Source organism: Hyla sarda, chromosome 8, assembly GCF_029499605.1.
Source record: "Hyla sarda isolate aHylSar1 chromosome 8, aHylSar1.hap1, whole genome shotgun sequence".
Lineage (NCBI taxonomy): Eukaryota > Metazoa > Chordata > Amphibia > Anura > Hylidae > Hyla > Hyla sarda.
Genome location: NC_079196.1, coordinates 174,619,130 through 174,640,383, shown reverse-complemented (window position 1 = coordinate 174,640,383; position 21,254 = coordinate 174,619,130). Strand labels below are relative to the sequence as shown.

At 41.7% G+C, this 21,254-nt stretch overlaps 1 protein-coding gene and 1 long non-coding RNA gene across 4 annotated transcripts in view; one reads left to right on the top strand and one right to left on the bottom strand.

Annotated features, from left to right (window-relative positions):
* Nucleotides 1-4,683: 4,683 nt before the first annotated feature.
* Nucleotides 4,684-21,254, bottom strand: part of EEF2K (eukaryotic elongation factor 2 kinase) — a 95,154-nt gene continuing 78,583 nt past the window's right edge. For all 3 annotated transcript variants that reach the window (XM_056534791.1, XM_056534792.1, XM_056534793.1), the window contains 5 exons: nt 17,917-18,051; nt 15,100-15,288; nt 14,334-14,458; nt 14,070-14,248; nt 4,684-10,403 (listed from right to left, as the gene is read on the bottom strand). In XM_056534791.1, coding sequence (XP_056390766.1) covers nt 10,294-10,403; nt 14,070-14,248; nt 14,334-14,458; nt 15,100-15,288; nt 17,917-18,051 — 738 coding nt within the window. In that variant the 3' untranslated portion in view covers nt 4,684-10,293. The remainder of the gene's footprint in view (nt 10,404-14,069; nt 14,249-14,333; nt 14,459-15,099; nt 15,289-17,916; nt 18,052-21,254) is intronic.
* Nucleotides 10,415-21,254, top strand: part of LOC130284447 (uncharacterized) — a 72,892-nt gene continuing 62,052 nt past the window's right edge. The window contains exons 1-2 of the long non-coding RNA XR_008847039.1: nt 10,415-10,487; nt 17,953-18,085. This is a non-coding gene — a long non-coding RNA (uncharacterized LOC130284447). The remainder of the gene's footprint in view (nt 10,488-17,952; nt 18,086-21,254) is intronic.

The following is a 21,254-nucleotide window of genomic DNA, read 5'->3' as shown; positions in this document are numbered from 1 at the left end:
GAGGAAGTCACGAATCATTAAGGTTTGCAGGAATAGAAAAAGTAGCTGCACGACCGGGGCTAAGATCTGATAAAAACCTTCTTAGAAGAGAAACACAATGGATAATTGCTACTGACGCAACGGGAGTCTTAGGGCTTAATGATAAAGTTGATGTCTCAGTTTGCTTCTAAGAGTGTTTTTTATGATACTAGTCCTGGCAGTCTGAACAAGGAGCTAGATCTAAGTAGGAACAAGCTTAACTAAGCAACCTCCTCCCCTTCTTTTAACGTCACAAGGTGTGTTAGATGGTGATAGGTCCAATTACTAAACTCACCTGTATAAGAAGATGACATGTTCCGGTAAAGAGTTAGGCCCGTTGAAGCACTACTAAGTGCGAAACACAAGTGTCGCCTCTTTGTGGTACCCCCCTTGTACCATCCGTCGTCTCCCCGAGAATTGTACTACGGCTGTGAGCAACGTGCAATAAAATCTGCTGAATTGGAAACCCGGTGAGTGCCGACTTTTCTTTGTCTTCTCATGCACTGATGGTATATTCTACATGAGTCCGAGCACCACCGTATCCCCACTCCGCTACAGCGACTTAGTGTCCACCCGCTTTCAGGTTCAGAAATTAGCAGTGCCGAACTACTCATCTATACGCTACAGTATTTCTTTGTTACTTTTGTGTTCTGAGCACGCTGAACAATGTCTGACCCCACGCCACAAAATGTGGAAATGGACCAAGCAAGTCATGCGGATCAGCTTCTACTTGCACTCCAGCCAGGGAGAGACGACGCAGGGGGGTACTTTTTGGAATGTGAATCCACCGAAGATCTAGAGCTCATCAGTGTTAAGACGCTAGAAAACAGAATAATGTCCCTGTCGGAAAAAGAAATCGCAGTGTACTGGACTGTCAACTCATTACAAGCATATGCTCAATGCGAACGAGTCCCTAGAGGACTTAGATCCATGAAGACCCCAGCACAATATCAAGATGACAGCGTGTTTATGGATATGTGGACAAAAGCACACAATGAGCACGCTTTAAAGTTGTTACATTTAATATTAACCCGCAACCGAATTGAATATGACCGTATTTCTGAAGATTTAAATAAAGCCAAGATTATATATAGAAAAAGAGTGGAGAACGAAGTAGCAAGTGCGTTTTTTTCTAAAATAGAACCGAAATTGAAGACATTACAAGAAGAAACAAAAAGTAATAAAAGAGAGAAATATTTACGAGATAAGCAAGATTACGAAAATAATAAAGTCTTCAATTGGCATACTAAAAGTTATAATACTGAAGTCTATGGGTACAGGAAGAAAACTAACCGAAAATTTCCTAAAACCGCTACAGCACTCTACAATGAGCAGAAGTCTGAACAAGTCTCTAACCCATCTGCAATTAATATCCCTTTAGAAAAGCCCACACGCGACGTTCAAGGAGAAAAAGTTATAAAGGAACAAAAGAAAAGAAAAGCGAACCCACAGATGACCTAGCAACAGTTACTATTAGTAACGTAATCAACTTAACTGAACATGAATTGGATAACAGTACCATCTCACTACTATCAAGAGGACTGAATTTCGGACTATCAGAAGACTTCAATCCCACAACGTTCGAAATTGACCTGGAACGGGCAATTAGGAACATTAATCTTAAGAAATATTATGCTAATAGACCATCAATTGAACCGGATTTATATCCAGGAGAATTACCCGTGAGGACTGACAATCTGGGACTCATACCCACGGAATTCTCCGATCAAGAAAAGAAATGTATCGAAATGATGGTCACAGAGTTTGGGACATTGAGTGATGTACCGAGTCCAGACAACTTAACCTATAGGTTTAATAAAGGGAAGAGGTCGACATTCTCACCCCCAGTGGCACCGGGTGGGTGTGTCGACCTATTCCAAAAAGCAGTTCAAAAAGATGTGAAATCTGTCTTATATCCTCTAATAGTTAATAATTTACCTGTTAAAGAACAAGAAGCTTTAACCGAATTAAAGAAACGAAGTGATATCGTTATAGTTAGAGCGGATAAAGGAGGGAGTGTAGTGGTGGTCTCTAAGACACAATATAATGAAGAAGCCGAAAGGCAATTGTCAGACCATACCACATACACTCCCCTCTTAAGTGATCCGACTAACAAAATATTAGAGAGTTTAAAAGGTTTTTTGAGTAAATCTGTGTTTGAAGGCATTATCTCGAAGAAAACCGCTGATAAGTTAACTCCCGATTGCCCATGCCCCGCAAAATGGTATCATTTACCTAAAGTGCACAAGTCACTGAGCCGACCCCCAGGGCGACCCATTGTCGCGGGGATCGGCTCGGTGACTGAGCATTTGTCACAGTATATAGATTTTTTGCTTGGTCCTATTTTGCCCACAATTCCAGTGTACATTAAGGACACTAGTCACCTATTATCTATAGTTAATGACTTACCATGGGAAGAAGGTTGGAGTTTATGTTCCATTGATGTCACTAGCCTGTACACCCGTATAACTTATGTCCGATTTGTGGACGATATTTTGTTAATATGGTCAGGAACCAGAAACCAATTTTATCAGTTCGTAGATTACCTCAATGACGTTAAAGGTTATAATATGGAGTTTACACACCAATATGGTGGAGATACACTAGAATTCCTAGATATTAAATTGCTAGTGAAAGAAGGGAAACTAATAAGTGAAGGATACAGGAAAGAAGTAGCTAAGAACACGATACTTCACTATCAAAGTTCCCACACACAAGCAGTTAAAAATGGTATTCCATACGGACAGTTTTTACGTTTAAAAAGAAATAACACTCAAGATTCAACATATCAAAAACAGGCAACCGAGCTAGAAAGAAGATTAATAGAACGTAACTATCCAGCAGATCTAATTAAGAAAGGGAGACAAAAAGCAGATTAGAAAAATAGAGAAGAATTATGCAGAAAAAAACATAAAAACGCGCCCTTGAATAGGTTCACGTTCACATTTCAGAATTCACCGGTAAATAAAATGATAGAGAGAGCAATTAGGAGGAATTGGTATATACTAGAGACAGATGAAGACCTCAAAGAAATGGCAGGAAAGAAACCATTAATCTCCTATAGAAAAACGAAAACAATAGGAGAAGTATTGAAACGTGCACATAACATAAAAAAAGACAAAGAAAAGAAAAATAAAACAGACTGGTTAACTAGCCATGTACCAACAGGGAATTTTCAATGTAAAAATTGTAATTTTTGTAAAATATAATCTCGGCTTGCAAACATTCAGAATTGGTCCAATTACCCATACGGTTAGCGAACTTATCACGTGTAAAACAGAAATTGTGGTCTATGTTATATTTTGCCCATGTGGCTTCTACTATATAGGGAAAACAATCAGACAAATGTGCGCTAGAATCAGAGAGCACTTTTACTCTCTACGCACTAAAAAGGGAGCTCCCAGATTTATTTCCCATGTAGTAGAAGCCCATGGAGGAAGTCACGAATCATTAAGGTTTGCAGGAATAGAAAAAGTAGCTGCACGACCGGGGCTAAGATCTGATAAAAACCTTCTTAGAAGAGAAACACAATGGATAATTGCTACTGACGCAACGGGAGTCTTAGGGCTTAATGATAAAGTTGATGTCTCAGTTTGCTTCTAAGAGTGTTTTTTATGATACTAGTCCTGGCAGTCTGAACAAGGAGCTAGATCTAAGTAGGAACAAGCTTAACTAAGCAACCTCCTCCCCTTCTTTTAACGTCACAAGGTGTGTTAGATGGTGATAGGTCCAATTACTAAACTCACCTGTATAAGAAGATGACATGTTCCGGTAAAGAGTTAGGCCCGTTGAAGCACTACTAAGTGCGAAACACAAGTGTCGCCTCTTTGTGGTACCCCCCTTGTACCATCCGTCGTCTCCCCGAGAATTGTACTACGGCTGTGAGCAACGTGCAATAAAATCTGCTGAATTGGAAACCCGGTGAGTGCCGACTTTTCTTTGTCTTCTCATGCACTGATGGTATATTCTACATGAGTCCGAGCACCACCGTATCCCCACTCCGCTACAGCGACTTAGTGTCCACCCGCTTTCAGGTTCAGAAATGAGCAGTGCCGAACTACTCATCTATACGCTACAGAGATTTGTAAATTACTTCTATATAAAAATCTTAATCCTTCCAGCACTTATCAGCTGCTTTTTGCTCCAGAGGAAGTTGAGTTGTTCTCTCTCTCTCTCACAGTGCTCTCTGCTGACACCTCTGTCCATGTCAGGAACTGTCCAGACCAGGAGCAAATCCCCATAGCAAACCTATCCTGCTCCGGACAGTTCCTGACATGGACAGAGGTGTCAGCAGAGAGCACTGTGGTCAGACTGGAAATAATTTTACAACTTCCTCTGTAGTATACAGCAGCTGATAAGTACTGGAAGGATTAAGGTTTTTTAATAGAAGTAATATACAAATCTGTATAACTTTCTGGCACCAATTGATTTGAAGAAAAAAAAAATTTCCATCAGAGTTCCCCATTAATGTCTCCATAACATGTCAAAAGTTTTTTTTTTTTAAAGTAAGATAACACTTTAAGAGGTGGGAGGGAAATGTATCAATATGACTTGGCAGAATCCTTGGGATACCCATTGTAAGGCTGGCCAAACACTTGACTTTGCCATACATATACCTATCTGTCTATTAGTAAGAAAAACACACATAAAAAAGGACCAATCCTCGGATGTATGAAACAGGATTACTGTTTATTTGACAAAATATAATAGAACATTAAAACAATGAATTAAAAACCCACGGCATTTGCACATCCGCTCGACCAAGCTTCTCCTTTCACACAACAGTGTACACTTTTTATTTTTTTTGCTTTAGCTTTAAGCAATTATTGTATTAGTGTATATTTTACACTGGTGTCACTAACACAACCTCTATAGGATTTCAAACAATACATTGCATAATTTTTTGTAAACATTACATCACATTTTGAAGTTTTTCTTTTTTTTCCGCTTTTTTTTTTTTTTTTTTAATATTACATTTTGCAGGGAATATAAACTAGTCATTAGCTGGTAGAAATGCTGCATTTAACATAGGAATAACTAAGCATGGAGTCTAGTAAGGTTTTTAAAGGGGTACTCCGCTGCTCAGCATTTGGAATTGTTTGTTTCAAACGCTGAATAGCGGAGTACTCCTTTAATCCCTGGTATTCGTATACCTTGGCAGATAATAGAAAGAAATCACAGACCATTCACAAAAGGTTAAAGAATGTTGTAGATAAAGTATGTTGCAGCTGCCTGGGCCTCATCATTTTGGATAGTAAATGAGAACATTTTCAAGAGTTCCCAAATTGTCTGGGTGGAATACAGATTAGAAACATCAGTCTTAAAGGTCCATGAGTAAGGGCGTGCATTAGCCGAAATGCATCGGACTATGTTCTACTTGTCGTGATGGATGTACATTCTTTGAAAGATATTTGAATCAAAGCTAAAGTTTTACTGAAGCAACTCCTTGCTGGAGTATTCACTTGTATCAGTTTTAAAGGGGTTGTCCAGCTGGGAAAAAAAAAGTTACTCACTTGCCCCAGGGCAAACCCCAGACCATTGCCCAGGTCTCCACTGATCTCTTCTTCCTGGTCCCCATCTCGATACAAGAAAACCTCCTTAGCCAAAACCCGCCCATGGGTGGGAATTTCCTGTTTGTCCTGATGGGGACCAGGAAATGCAGATAAATGTAGACTCTTCTCATTTAAATGGGCACTGTCAGATACAATACATTTTGATATGTTATAAAGCCTGCAAAAACAATGTTTTGCAATTGCTTTCATCAGAAAAATCAGAAAAATCGTCAAAAAAGTGGCCACTAGGGATCCCCCTGCCTCCTGGGACACATACCAGTCCTGCGGTGTCCAGTGGTCATCGTCACGTCATGAACACCATGAGTGATTGACAGGACTGCAGGCAGGTCCAGAGTTGCTGTTCTTGCTCCCCCACCCTGAGTCAGAGCTATGATGGAGGGGGAGGAGTCATCACAGTGAGGAGAAGAGAGGGGCACGCCCCATGCCTCTGCATGGACAGAAACCTCACTGAGCGATGATGGCAAGTAAATAAAGGTAATTCTGAGAGAAATATAGGTCGTAGACACAAAATTAGAAAATTAAATGTCAGGATGAGGTACTGAGCAACATTTTTTTTTTTTAGGGGGGGGGTCTGATAGGTAAGCTTTAAATCTAAACAGCAGCAGTTGTGTAACTGGGTAGGTAAGTAACTTTTTTTTTTTTTTTTAAGCCAGCCTAACCTCTATACAAAGTTTTGTATTACTAGATAACACTCAATGTTTCTTTCAGGTGCCTCACATACAAGGCAGATCCATGTCCAAAGGGCTGTATGATAGTAGACAAAATCCTATGAAGTCGTCGTATATCTCATAGTAGACAGCAGTGTGCTGCCATATGGTGCTTCATACAGTGCTGGGTTACAAAGATAATACAGAATTAGATAAAGTACAACACAATTCCTTGGTCAAATTCATACATTATGAAATCATAGGTATGTATATGTGAAGTAAAGCCCCATACACTTCAACCCACTCAGAGGTTGTATGCAGCCATCACACAGTCAATGTAAAGCCTAAAATGAATGAATGAAAATATTAGCTATTCGCAATAAAATAAGCCCTATGGGTACCTGAGCACAGTCCTCTTATCCAAGCTGGCCATAGTCTAGGGCAGTGTTTCCCAATCAGTGTGCCTCCAGCTGTTGCAAAACTACAGCTTCCAGCATGCCTGGACAGCCTTTGGATATCCAGGCATGCTGGGAGTTGTAGTTTTGCAACATTTGGAGTTCACATGTAGTATTTCATCCTCATTTTGGTCAGTAATTTTTAGCCAAAACCAGCAATGGATCCAGTTCACATAAAAAGTTTTAATCTGTGTTGGTTCCACTCGTTGTTTGCTCTGAAAATACAGACCAAAATACTATGTGCGAACCCAACCGTTGTCTTTAAAATGTATACACAGAAAGTTTTTTTGATCCAAATTGAAATAGTTTTCAATAGTTTAGGACAACTTTGTTAATATACAACTGAGGGCGGTGCAAAAAAAAAAAAAAAGGGAAGATACTCACCTCCCCTGTTCCCCCACAGCTGCTAATCCCTGTCCTCACTTCTTCCTGGTACCAATCACACATTATCCCTGCAAAAACTGCCCAACACTACTTCGGACCACGAATGGCTAAGCAGGGCAATTCCTGCATAAAAGACAAGTCAGATAAAACAGGGAGAGTATGCAGTGGCTGTGGGGGATCAGGGAAGGTGAGTAACACTTTTTTATTTTTACACCACCCCCAGCCATATGTGCATTTTTATTTTACCCTTTATAAAACTTTTTAAGCAAACATGTCAAAAATTCTAAATTCTCATAGAACACTGATCATAGTTACAATTACTTGTTATTTGTTACACTAACTGAATTAGGATCCAGTCTATGACCAGGGTCAATGACTGCACCGAAAGCTTTCCAGTTTTCGACCCATTTTGCAGCATCAGTAAAGCAAAAAGCACGCAGATCTTACTTTATAATAGAAAATGCAAGCACCTAACTTGAAAGTTACAAAGCAATATGGACCTGAAATAGTGTATAATAAGCTACAAAAAATGCTAAATAAAACTCCACATTTCATCCAAAACTTTAAATGCCAATAAAAAGATAGATTCTTTTCTGCAGGAAAAAAAATGTGTAAGTAAATAGTGTTCTAAAGTTATGAGCTGTATGTGAAAAGATTAGAAACCTCGTAAGTATAACACATGTATTCCAGCTTTATACTAGTAGATTGCGGTTGTAAAGGGAAACCTTCAAAGCATTACTCAACTACTAAATAAAGGCACATGCAGGAAGGTTGTACATTGTAGCCATGCACTTGTAGTTTTAGGCCCATGCCATGGGTATTTCAGCCGCAGCATACTCCAATGTGCATTCAAATGGGCATTTAAAAATAAGGTACTTTTAACAGCTTCCATATGACTTACAAATGGGCAGTAGTAAATAGTCAAAGCGCAGCTCCAGTGAATATTCGGGAAGCAGGATATATGTTTTCAGATCGCCGAGACTTGTGCAAGACTACGGCGTTTAAAGGGGTTATCCACCATAAGGTGATTTTAGTACGTACCTGGCAGGCAGTAATGGACATGCTTAGGAAGGATCTGCACTTTTCTTGGGGCTAAATGGCTATGTTGTGAGATTACCATAACACTGTGGCTAGCTTTTTGTGAACTGGTATTTCTTTTTTTTTGCCTACAAATCCCATAATTCCAATTTTCTCCCTCCCACACATCAGCCACCCCACCCATTGAAACATAAATGAGCTGCATGCATTCAAAAGACCTGTGGTTTTCAATCAGGGTGCCTACAGCTGTTGCATTAGTTGCAGATTGATCTCTCTCCCACCAAGCAATCCCTCCACCCACTGAAGCAGACAGGCTTCCTGTCATCAGCTGACCAGTGAGTCAAGTCTCGGCCACATTGCAAGCTGGGAAAAATCTGAGACAACAGTCATTTTGTATGCTGTTAAAAATAAATATTGGGGTGAAAATCACAGAAGAATTGTGAGAAAACCATCACACACACAGGTACAGACACTATATTATGAACTACACTGACTTTACAGCCCCTGTAGCGTAGTCAAATAAAAAAAATCCTGGAATACCCCTTTAATCTGAAGAAGTTCCCAGAAGATCCATAGACTTTGGACTTCTGCAAAATCTGTAATTTAGCACCATAGTTTCAGACAGTGATGTGAAAATTTTGACAAATATCTTGCTTGGAGTTGCGCTTTAAATGTCTTATATGGGCAGATTTCAGAAACATATTTTTCATTAGGAAATTCCGACCTGTATCTATGAGCAAGAGCAATGACTGCCTCCAAAAAGCATCTTTATCGTTATTTTAGTAAATAATATGGACAGCACAATGATTTCAATGCATCATTCTTTGGTGGCGCTATTACATTTTTAGACAGCTGTAGGCTAAATGTTTGTTCAGCCAAGTTATTGTTCCTAATTCCCCATACACATGCATGCTGGGACTGGCTGAGTGTGCATGTATTTAGAATGGGGAAGGAAGCTACTGTAATACACCTCTAGTGGCAGCTTATTTTCCTGAAAACAAAGGATTGTGTGTGTTGAAAATGCAATATGCTTTACTGTTCTCCGCACTAACATCTGCCGTGGGGGGGGGGGGGGGGGGGGGCTGGGGGGGAGTTGAGAGGCTTAGATACACGTGGCATGGTTGATGGGTCCTACCTAAATTGCTGGGTGCGGCTGACTTATCTGTCTAATCAGCTTTACTGTCAGGTCCTCTAAAGACTACTGCTGATCGCTAAGGGTGCCCCCAACACGACACCTTGTGATCAACCAAGTTACCTTTTAACAGCAGAAGTGTCAAACAGCAGAAGCTTGTCAAAAGTGGACAACCCCTTAAAGGTCTGGCTAAAGTATAAAAGAGAAGACTGCAATCTAAACCGTTGCACCCTTTGCTATGGTTTCATCCCAATCCATTTGGATGTATGAAGTCTGCAGGTATATAAAATTACAATCATGTTGCCTTAAAAAAGGGAAATATATATTTGCAAATAAGACAATAAGACCTCACAATACAGGATATGTAAAAAGTTACTTTAAAGTGCACTTGTCATTTGAGACATATCAACATTTTTGATAGGTTAGGGTCTCACTGCGAAGACCCTCACCTACTTAAGGACAAGAGCAAGGAGAAGCACACGGCACCACACTTCACTCCCCCGCGCGTATGTCTATAGGGCTGTCCAGAGAAGCTGACTGTTCTCCTGATCGCTGGGGGTATCAGCAATGAGACCCCAAAGGATTAAAACTTTTAAAAGGTCTCTGTGACAAGTCAAAAGTTTTTTTTTTTCTTTTAAATGACAGGTACACTATTTATGTTCTCCGGACAGAAGTACCTTAAATCCAAATGTAGCAAATGGCGAGAAATCTGAAGCTACTCCTTCATTCCTGAGAGATGGATCAGAACCTGTGTATAGGGCCTGACTTGGCTTTTTATGAGGTTTGCTTATTTTTCTTAATGCAGCAAAGAACCTGGGTAAGTTACCCACTGGTACGTAAAGTATACACAGGATCACACAGGGTTACTGCTAGATCTGTGGACATTCTTACCCATCCTACAACATCTAAAAAAAAGTTTTTTTGCATTTTTAATTTTTTTTTCCTTTTCTTTCTCAGTGTAAACAAATATCAGGAGGGTCCAAAGACAACAAAATGAGTTTGCGGAGTATTTTCAGCTGCCATGTTCGTTGTGTTATGGGTGAGATTCACTCCTCCATGAGGGCCCAGGCCTCTTCAGCCTTCTGATAGTATTGGTTTGCAAGCCTTCCTTTCATGGCCTCTATTGCTGCTTCTGCAGCTTCTGTGTAGAGGTCACCTACAAAGAAGAGAGAACAATGTTACTATAAGAACTAGGACGGGAGGGGCATTGACTAAAAGAAGGGAAGGAACAATCAATCAGGTAGTTATAACTATGTAATAGAGATTACATTTTACTCTTCATAAGTACAACTCCAAAAGCCAATGGCAATAGCCAGCAGCTGTCCGGGCATGCTGAAAGATGCAGTCTTGCTGGAGGACCAGAGGATAGACAGCTAGGCAACAGGGCCAAGAAAAAACATCAGGTTTGATTCCCATTGTTTCCCCAGAGATAAGTTATATCAGAGTTTTCTCCATAAAAATAGCCCAAATGGGGTGACATCTAACAGCTCGTATGTCAATGGCTGCAGCAATTATCACCTATCCAACAGATAAAGGCAAGATCAGTGGGACCAATGTGACCGATCAATGTGACCCCCTCTGATCACCAGAACAGGGGACCCTGATCCTCTCCAAAAGCTTCAAGACAGTTTAGCGCAGAGGGACAGAGGAAGGGGAGCACTAAAGTGACAATGATAAACAGTGAGCGCCATCCCCGCAAACTGCTTAGTTGCTATGGTAAGTATTGAACATGGCATCTTAGGGCCCTATTACATGAGGGACATTTGTCAGCCAAACAGGCTTGTGTACACAGGCTAGGAATCAGGCTATGAACAAGCCAAAGAATGAGCATTGGTTGACTGGGTAATTTTAACCCATCAAACAATGATTAGCCATCGGCTACACATCTTCCCATGTAATAGGGTAGAAATGGGCAACAGCTGATTGAAACATAGGGCCACATGATTACCGAGCTGTGTAATAGCCTCAGTAAAAGAGGGCCAGTCTACGAGATTGGCTTGACTTTACTACAATACTAAGATCGGGACGTTTAATACAGCACTAAGGGGTAAACAGCCAAGACTGGAGGACAGCGGATATCAGCTCAGATATATCCTCAGAGCTGGGATACAAATGGCTACTATACTACTATAACTTCTTGCTGGAAGCAGTATATTTACGTGTATATATCTGCCCATCTGACAGTCTAGAACTTTTTCTTCAGAAATCCAATTTGTGGTAACACATTTAAATTAATATGGTTTTCCCAGGTTATATATGACTCATGGATATACAGTGGGGCAAAAAAGTATTTAGTCAGCCACCAATTGAGCAAGTTCTTCCACTTAAAAAGATGAGAGGCCTGTAATTTTCATCATAGGTATACCTCAACTATGAAAGACATAATGAGATAAAAATCCCAAAAATCACATTTTCAGATTTTTTAAGAATTTGCAAATTATAGTGGAAGATAAGCATTTGGTCAATAACAAAAGTTCATCTCAATACTTTGTTATATGCCCTTTGTTGGCAATAACAGAGGTCAAACGTTTTCTGTAAGTCTTCACAAGGTCTTCACACACTGTTGCTGGTATTTTGGCCCATTCCTCCATGCAGATCTCCTCTGGAGCAGTGATGTTTTTGGCCTGTCACTTGGCGAGACGGACTTTCAACTCCCTCCAAAGGTTTTCTATGGGGTTGAGATCTGGAAACTGGCTAGGCCACTCCAGGACCTTGAAATGCTTCTTACGAAGCCACTCCTTCGTTGCCCAGGCGGTGTGTTTGGGATCATTGTCATGCTGAAAGACTTAGCCACGTTTCATCTTCAATGCCCTTGCTGATAGGAGGAGGTTTTCACACAAAATCTCACAATACATGGCCCCATTCATTCTTACCTTTACACGGACCAGTCGTCCTGGTCCCTTAGCAGAAAAACAGCCCCAAAGCATGATGTTTATACCCCCATGCTTCACAGTAGGTATGGTGTTCTTTGGATGCAACTCAGCATTCTTTTTCCTCCAAACACAACGAGTTGAGTTTTTACCAAAAAGTTCTACTTTGGTTTCATCTGACCATATGACATTCTCCCAATCCTCTTCTAGATCATCCAAATGCTCTCTAGCAAACTTCAGACGGGCCTGTAGATGTACTGGTTTAAGCAGGGGGACACATCTGGCACTGCATGATTTGAGTCCCTGGCGGGGTAGTGTGTTACTGATGTTAGCCTTTGTTACTTTGTTCCCAGCTCTCTGCAGGTCATTCACATGTTCCCCCAGTGTGGTTCTGGGATTTTTGCTCACCATTCTTGTGATCATTTTGACACCACGGGGTGAGATCTTGCGTGGAGCCCCAGATCGAGGGAGATTATCAGTGGTCTTGTATGTCTTCCATTTTCTAATAATTGCTCCCACAGTTGATTTCTTCACACCAACTGCTTGCCTATAGCAGATTCAGTCTTCCCAGCCTGGTGCAGGCCTACAATTTTTTTTATGGTGTCCTTCGACAGCTCTTTGGTCTTGGCCATAGTTGAGTTTGGAGTGTGACTGTTTGAGGTTATGGACAGGTGTCTTTTACAGTGATAAATTCAAACAGGTAACGAGTGGAGGACAGAGGAGACTCTTAAAGAAGAAGTTACAGGTCTGTGAGAGCCAGAAATCTTGCTTGTTTGTAAGTGACCAAATACTTATTTTCCACCATAATTTGCAAATAAATTCTTTAAAAATCAGACAATGTGATTTTATGTATTCATTTTTCTCATTATGTCTCTCACAGACCTAGGATGAAAATTACAGGCCTCTCTCGTCTTTTTAAGTGGGAGAACTTGCACAATTGGTGGCTCACTAAATACTTTTTTGCCCCACTGTATAGATAAAACATAAATGCTTAACAAGGGTGTGTGCCACTTCTCAGGTATCAGTAAACTGAGGGTTTGCTGCCCCATTGTTCATGAATTCTCTAACGTTGCATTCTCTATATACTTAAAGGGAAAGATAGCAATGCTTGCTTAAAGGGGTTGTCCAGCGAAAGAAACAAGCTGTGTATGGTGTAAAAAATTAGCAGCCAAGCTGTCTGGCTTGTAGCCATTACATCAGGTCACAGGCTCTGAAAACCATCTGCTCCCATCCCTGCTCCCCCTCATCTCTTGTATGCTTTTTTTATTTTTATGTAAACAAAATGTTTATCTTTATTTATGTTTATCTATATTTAAGCACAATATACATATAAAAATATGGACAGACATATACACAAAATAAAAAGAACACCCCAAACGCTATATGTAAGCTGCTGGAAGTGTGTACCTGTGAATGTCACCACACACACAGATGAATATACAATCATGACATTTTGTAGAGGTACACGATATTGAATAACATAAATAACTCCTGTATGCTAAAGACCAGACCATTCATGTAAAGAGGGGAAGATCATATTACTGCTCATTAGATTTTTAAGTCAGCAGAAAGCCTTTTTAAGTTACAGTGTCATCAGAACAGGTTCGCTGCTGTTTTATCTGAGAAAGGCTTCCCACTGCACTAAAAATCTAATGAGCTGAAGGGGAGGGGGGAGCAGGGACGAAGCTCTAAATGTGACATTATGTCACAGTTACAACAGAGACAGCACAGCTGATATGCTTTATGGCTAATAACATTATTAGTAAGTTGCTTTATCACACTTTTTGACACAAATAAACTACATAAAATTAAATATTGTACAAGTCATTTAAGCCATTTTAACTCTTGAACATAAATCTGTATTTTCTAAAGTTCACCAACATCAACAGTCAAATTCATTAAAATATTTTTTAATATTTTAATAGTTTTTTTTATTTCTACTAAAATATTACCTGATCGTTGTGGGTCCTTCTCCAGGTTAAATCCCCCAGTTATCAGCATCTCCGCTTCCCTAGCTAGCAGCATATATTTAGGTTCATCTTGGGTGCCATCATATTCCCCTCCCTCATCATAATCTGTCATGTTTAGTGCAGAATTGTACCAGAACAAGGCCTCCTGCCAGTCCTGTAACCTGTAATATGAAAAAGATATTGAATTATGAAACCTGGGATAATATACAATATAATACATAGCTAGATTTCATTCTTATTATTTACCTGTCTGATCCAAGACTGATGCCAGTGTCATAAGCTCGTGCAATGTGCAACATGGAGGGGCGATCGCCAGCTTCTGCAGCAATCAGTAAATAGTTAAATCCTTTAATTTTGTTTTCCTCTGTGTCCTTTTAACAAATGAAATAGGCAGTTAACACGTAACACTCAGAATACACATTTTCTTTGAAAATAAAGGGGAAAGGGGGATATCAAAAGGATCAGACAAAACTAATAAAAAATAAACCAAATGCATACAATGCTGAGGCGCATGACTGTCTTCCAGGCATTACAGTAGTTACATTGTCAGTTGATGTTTACCAATATCTACCAACAAATCTGATCTCTATGGCCAGCTTTAGGACTGTGGCATATGGACATTTCAACCACATAATGTATTTAAAGGGGTACACCGCTGCTCAGCGTTTGGAACAAACTGATCATAATGCTGGTGCAGGCGCCGGGAGTTTGTGACGTCATAGCCCCGCCCCTCATGATGTCAATGCAAGTCTATAGGAGGGGGCGTGACAGCCGTCATGTGGGGGTGGGGTTATGACGTCACAAGCTCCCGGCCCCTGCTCCAGCATTCGGAAGAGTTTGTTCCAAACGCTGAGAAGCGGAGTACCCCTTTAAGTGGTGCCATCGCCTGTATAGTGCAAGTGTGCCCATAATGTACCCATAATATCACAACTAAGGTTTGGCACTGTCATGTGAATAAGCAGATCTGAATAATCTATATAGTAAAATTATTGTGTGAATGTCAAAGCTTTACCTCCACAGATACTTCAGTCAGGATATGATGGGGCATCTGAGAACACATAAGCCCAAGGCCAATAATAGCCTCTAGTTCTCCACAGTGTGCAGCATGCTCCAGGTGGTATATGGCAGACTCCTGGTCCCAGTTTTGGTCTTTTTCACAAAAGCGTCCTGCCTCGTGATATCGCACCATAGCCAAGTGAACCTGTCATCCAGAAAAAACAGAAATCATGTTACTGTTTTGCTCTGCATACAAGTATTTACTAATAAAACAGGGCTTTAAGGCTAGGTTTCCACTTTTTTTTTTCTGGCAGTTTTTGGAATACTGCCACTGCAGTTTTTGGGCCAAAGTCAGAAGTGGATCCATAAGGGAGGAGAAGTCTAAGTCCTTCCTTTATATGTCCTATTCCTTTTGAATACATTTCTGGCTTTGGTTCAAAAACTGCAGTGGCAGATATCCAAAAACTGCCAGAACAAAACAAGAGGAAACTTAATTTAATACTGTCTTTTAGCTCCATTAATAGACAGATACAATGCGTTTCTTGTGCCACGCTGTAAATGTAATTTTTACACACACAACTTATTTATCCCCTTCCCAGTTTAGGCAGTTTTTATCATTGCTATTAAAGGGGTACTCCAGTGAAAACCTTTTTTCTTTTAAATCAACTGGTGGCAGAAAGTTAAACATATTTGTAAATTACTTCTATTAAAAAATCTTAATCCTTCCTGTACTTATTAGCTGCTGAATACTACAGAGGAAATTCTTTTCTTTTGGAATGCTCTCTGATGACATCACGACCACAGTTCTCTCTGCTGACATTATTATAATAATAACAACACTTTATTTATTGTTGTCCTTAGTGGGATTTGAACCCAAGTCCCCAGCACTGCAAGGCAGCAGTGCTAACCACTGAGCCACCATGCTGCCCTTAGCATACATCTGCTATGCATGGTTGCTAAAATGGACAGAGATGTCAGTAGAGAGCACTGTGCTCGTGATGTCATCAGTGTTCCAAAAAGAAAGGAATTTCCTCTGTAGCATTCAGCAGCTAATAAGTACTGGAAGGATTAAGATTTTTTAATAGAAGTAATTTACAAATATGTTTAACTTTCTGCCACCAAGTGATTTAAAAGAAAAAAGGTTTTCACCGGAGTACCCGTTTAATGTGACTTTTGGCTGCATCTAAGAGTTATCTCTGATACCGGCCTTTTTAGCAGAGTGTAAATCGAATGTTAGTAATCCCCTTTTAAAAGGGTTAAAATTAACATTTTACATTGCGGTTGGCAATCCAGTTATCCAGTTTAGTAAAATTTGTCCTCTATTCAAAGGATAGGTGATAAGTGTCAGATCGTGGTGGGTTCTGACCACTAGGAGCCCTCACGATCTGCTGCTTGGAGCTCCGGCCGAAGCGCGTTACTTGTGTATCTCTGGCTCCCCCATAGACATGCATGGAGGTAGTTGACATCGCTCCGTGTATGGGGAGAGACCAGGGGTGCCGGGCAGGAGATCAGGTCGGTCAGGCCCCCCCATGATCTGGAGTACCCCATTAAGGACCCCATACATGGTGGTCTCCAGAGTCTTTGCCGATGTATAATGTCAAGGAGAGAAGAGTCAGGCATGTTGGATTTGGGAAGATAAGCCGATGCGAGAGAGGTCTGGCAGCAGCTATAAGCTACACTTCAGGTTTGCAACATATAAGCGCTCTGGGAAAGCCAAGTGTTATTGAGTATAAGGGGAATGGGTGAGATAGCTTGTAGGCCGATGGCTACTGAAGGTATTTGGCCACCTTAACAGTAACACAACGTATTGAAGAGAGCTGAAAATCTCACTACAGTCCCAGACATATTAAACTGTTCAGCATTTTAAACATAGCAGGAGCTGGAACATATATATTGTTTTTCAGTATGCCTGGCAATAAGAAAGTGCAGCCTGCCATTAGTATAAGAGGGGTGTGTCACAAAGACAACCCAATTTTTTAATTAAAGGGGTATTCCAGGATTTTTTATTTTATTTGACTATGCTACAGGGGCTGTAAAGTTAGTGTAGTTCATAATATAGTGTCTGTGCCTGTGTGTGACGGTTTTCTCGCAATTCTTATGTGATTTTCATCCCAATATTTATTTTTACCAGCATACAAAATGACTGTTGTCTCAGATTTTTCCCAGGTTGCAATGCGGCCGAGACCTGACTCACTAGTCAGCTGATGACAGGGAGCCTGTCTGCTTCAATGGGTGGAGGGATCGCTTGAGAGAGATAAATCTGCAACTAATGCAACAGCTGTAGGCACCCTGATTGAAAACCATAGGTCTTTAAATGGATGCAGCTCATTTAGGATTCAATGGGTGGGGTGGCTGATGTGTGGGAGGGAGCAAAAAGGAATTGTGGGATTTGTAGGCAAAAGAAGAAAACTCAAACAGGAAATACCAGTTCACAAAAAGCTAGCCACAGTATTATGGTAATCTCACAACATAGCCATTTAGCCCCAAGACAAGCGCAGATCCTTCCTAAGCATGTCCATTACTGTCTGCCAGGTACATACTAAAATCACCTTATGGTGGAAAACCCCTTTAAGACAACCTCTTTTTTTCACCCATGCTGTCATACATGAGGAGTGGACACTGTAAGGAAAATTTATGCCTAGACCATGTCTGTAATGCTTGGGTGCACTAGGCCTGTCAGAGAGGGATCTGCTCTTTCCAGAGTGGCTCCACTTTCTTAGAAACAGAGTAGGTTCCCAAGGGTGGACTTCCCTCTATAATGTGCATATACCCTTATAGGCCACATAGCTGTATATATGACACAGCAACTATACTGTATAGCGTCAACATTTACCTTTCCGAGGATGGATTTCCCAATTTTCTTTTCTAGTGCTAGATCATTAAGTCTTCGCACTTCACATGCAACGGCAGAGGATCGGTGAATATTCACACGGGTTGCATGGAACTGGTTCCACTTCTCCGCAGACACCTAAACCCCGAAACAGAAAGATTATCCTTTAAAGGTAAAATGAAAATAACAAGTCTGTGTAGTAATTAATAGTAGCATTATGAACTGGTTTATGGATGCATCTGTTTCATGTGAATTTTCTATGTGACTGTATGATTCAAAAAAAAGAAAATGAAAAAAACAGGCTACATAGATACGGGCCCAAAAATTATAAGAAAAAGACATGACAAAAATGCACTTTCAACTTAAGAAAGAAACTACATTTAGTCAAAGTGCTGAATTCATGCATTATCTAGTAGACTGTAATTCCTCATAAAAGCCTGTAGATGTCAGTGCTGTATTCATACTCAATTCAACATGATCTTAAAAGGAGCATGTTTGGCGTGAAAAAAGAAAAATTTCCTTTTGCTGGAGCTTCCCTTATAACTTCCGATGCTGCTCCTTCTGTTCCCCCATTGCTCATCTCATTCCCCTGCTTCAAAGACAACAGATTGGAGCAGGACCTGCCTGCTCAGCCAGTCACTAACTCGGACAGACACTGCTGCGGTCAGTCATCGGCTGAGACAGACACTGCTGCAGACAGTTACTGGCTAAGACAGACACTGCTGCGGACAGACACTGCTGCGGACAGACACTGCTGCGGACAGATACTGTCTGAGACAGACACTGCTGAAGCCAGATACTGTCTGAGACAGACACTGCTGAAGCCAGATACTGTCTGAGAAAGACACTGCTGAAGCCAGATACTGTCTGAGACAGACACTGCTGCGGCGGTCAGTCACTGGCTGAGACAGACACTGCTGCGGCGGTCAGTCACTGGCTGAGACAGACACTGCTGCCAACAGTCACTGGCTGAAACAGACACTGCTGCGGCCAATCCCTGGCTGAGAAAGACACTGCTGAAGACAGTCACTGGCTGAGACAGACACTGCTGAAGACAGTCACTGGCTGAGACAGACACTAGTGCCAACAGTCACTGGCTGAGACAGACACTGCTGCGGCCAGTCCCTGGCTGAGACAGACACTGCTGAAGACAGTCACTGGCTGAGACAGACACTGCTGCGGTCAGTCACTGGCTGAGACAGAAACTGCTGAAGACAGTCACTGGCTGAGACAGACACTGCTGAAGACAGTCACTGGCTGAGACAGACACTAGTGCCAACAGTCACTGGCTGAGACAGACACTGCTGCGGCCAGTCCCTGGCTGTGACAGACACTTCTGAACACAGTCACTGGCTGAGACAGACACTGCTGAAGACAGTCACTGGCTGAGACAGACACTGCTGCGTTCAGTCATCGGCTGAGCCAGACACTGCTGCGGACAGTAACTGCCTGAGACAGACACTGCTGCGGTCAGTCACTGGCTGAGACAGACACTTCTGCAGTCAGTCATTGCCTGAGACAGACACTGCTGCGGTCAGTCACTGGCTGAGACAGACACTGCTGAAGACAGTCACTGGCTGAGACAGACACTGCTGCGGTCAGTCACTGGCTGAGACAGACACTGCTGAAGACAGTCACTGCCTGAGACAGACACTGCTGAAGACAGTCACTGGCAGAGACAGACACTGCTGAAGACAGTCACTGGCTGAGACAGACACTGCTGAAGACAGTCACTGGCTGAGACAGACACTGCTGAAGACAGTCACTGGCTGAGACAGACACTGCTGAAGACAGTCACTGGCTGAGACAGACACTGCTGAAGACAGTCACTGGCTGAGACAGACACTGCTGAAGACAGTCACTGCCTGAGACAGACACTGCTGAAGACAGTCACTGGCAGAGACAGACACTGCTGAAGACAGTCACTGGCTGAGACAGACACTGCTGAAGACAGTCACTGGCTGAGACAGACACTGCTGAAGACAGTCACTGACTGAGACAGACACTGCTGAAGACAGTCACTGGCTGAGACAGACACTGCTGAAGACAGTCACTGGCTGAGACAGACACTGCTGAAGACAGTCACTGGCTGAGACAGACACTAGTGCCAACAGTCACTGGCTGAGACAGACACTGCTGAAGACAGTCACTGGCTGAGACAGACAATGCTGAAGACAGTCACTGGCTGAGACAGAGACTGCTGAAGACAGTCACTGGCTGAGACAGACACTGCTGCGGTCAGTCACTGGCTGAGACAGACACTGCTGCGGTCAGTCACTGGCTGAGACAGACACTGCTGCGGTCAGTCACTGGCTGAGACAGACACTGCTGCGGTCAGTCACTGGCAGAGACAGACACTGCTGCGGTCAGTCACTGGCTGAGACAGACACTGCTGCGGTCAGTGGGCAAGTCCTGATTAAGTCTGTTATCTTGGAAGCATGGAGAAGATGAACAGCGGTGGACCAGAAAAAGGTAAGTGTTTTTTTTTTTTTTTTTTTATTGCAGCCCCTGCAAAATATAAGGAAGAGCTGCATATGGACATATAAGACGCAAGGGTTTGACCTGTAACTTCAGTCATTGCTACCCAGCAAATGAAGGCTTTTTATATATATACTCTTTATACTAGTTCTCTCTAAGCTATCATCTTATGCATAGAATTTCCAAGGAAAACTTTTCAAAGGCACAAAGTGGTTGCAGGTACTTTGTAAAGCTTTGCTGGCTTTTACAAAGATGAAAGCAGATGTTACACATGCACAGCTATACACGGCACTGTCAGCAAAAGAGACATTAGAAAATATCAGCAAAAAGATAATCCAGAATGTATCCTGTACAATATAATATGCAAATCTGTATAATACAGTGGATCATGTCCTATATCACAGGATCCTACGCATGCTACATTTCACACAGACAGTGTAAGTGGACCTGACAGCATCAAATCTGTATATCACATAAATATGTATTTGGATGTAGTCAGAAATAAGAAAATTATAATGGTGGTCATATGGTTATGGACAAGAAAGAGTCAATTATAACACACCATTACACTAGTCCCAATATAGTACTGAAAAGTGATCCCTTTGGACCAAGGTTTCCCAACCAGGGTGCCTCCAGCTGTTGCAAAACTACAACTCCCGGCATGCCCGGACAGCCAAAGGCTGTCCGGGCATGCCGGGAGTTGTAGTTCGGCAACAGCTGGAGGCACCCTAGTTGGGAAAGCCTGCTTTGGGCCAATGCAGGCTTCCTTTGGATTTAGGGAACGGGACTTCCTATTTCTAGGGAGTCGGAGCTGCAGGGAAGAATGTTTTGAAGGTAAGGCAGTGTTCTCCAAACAGTGTGCC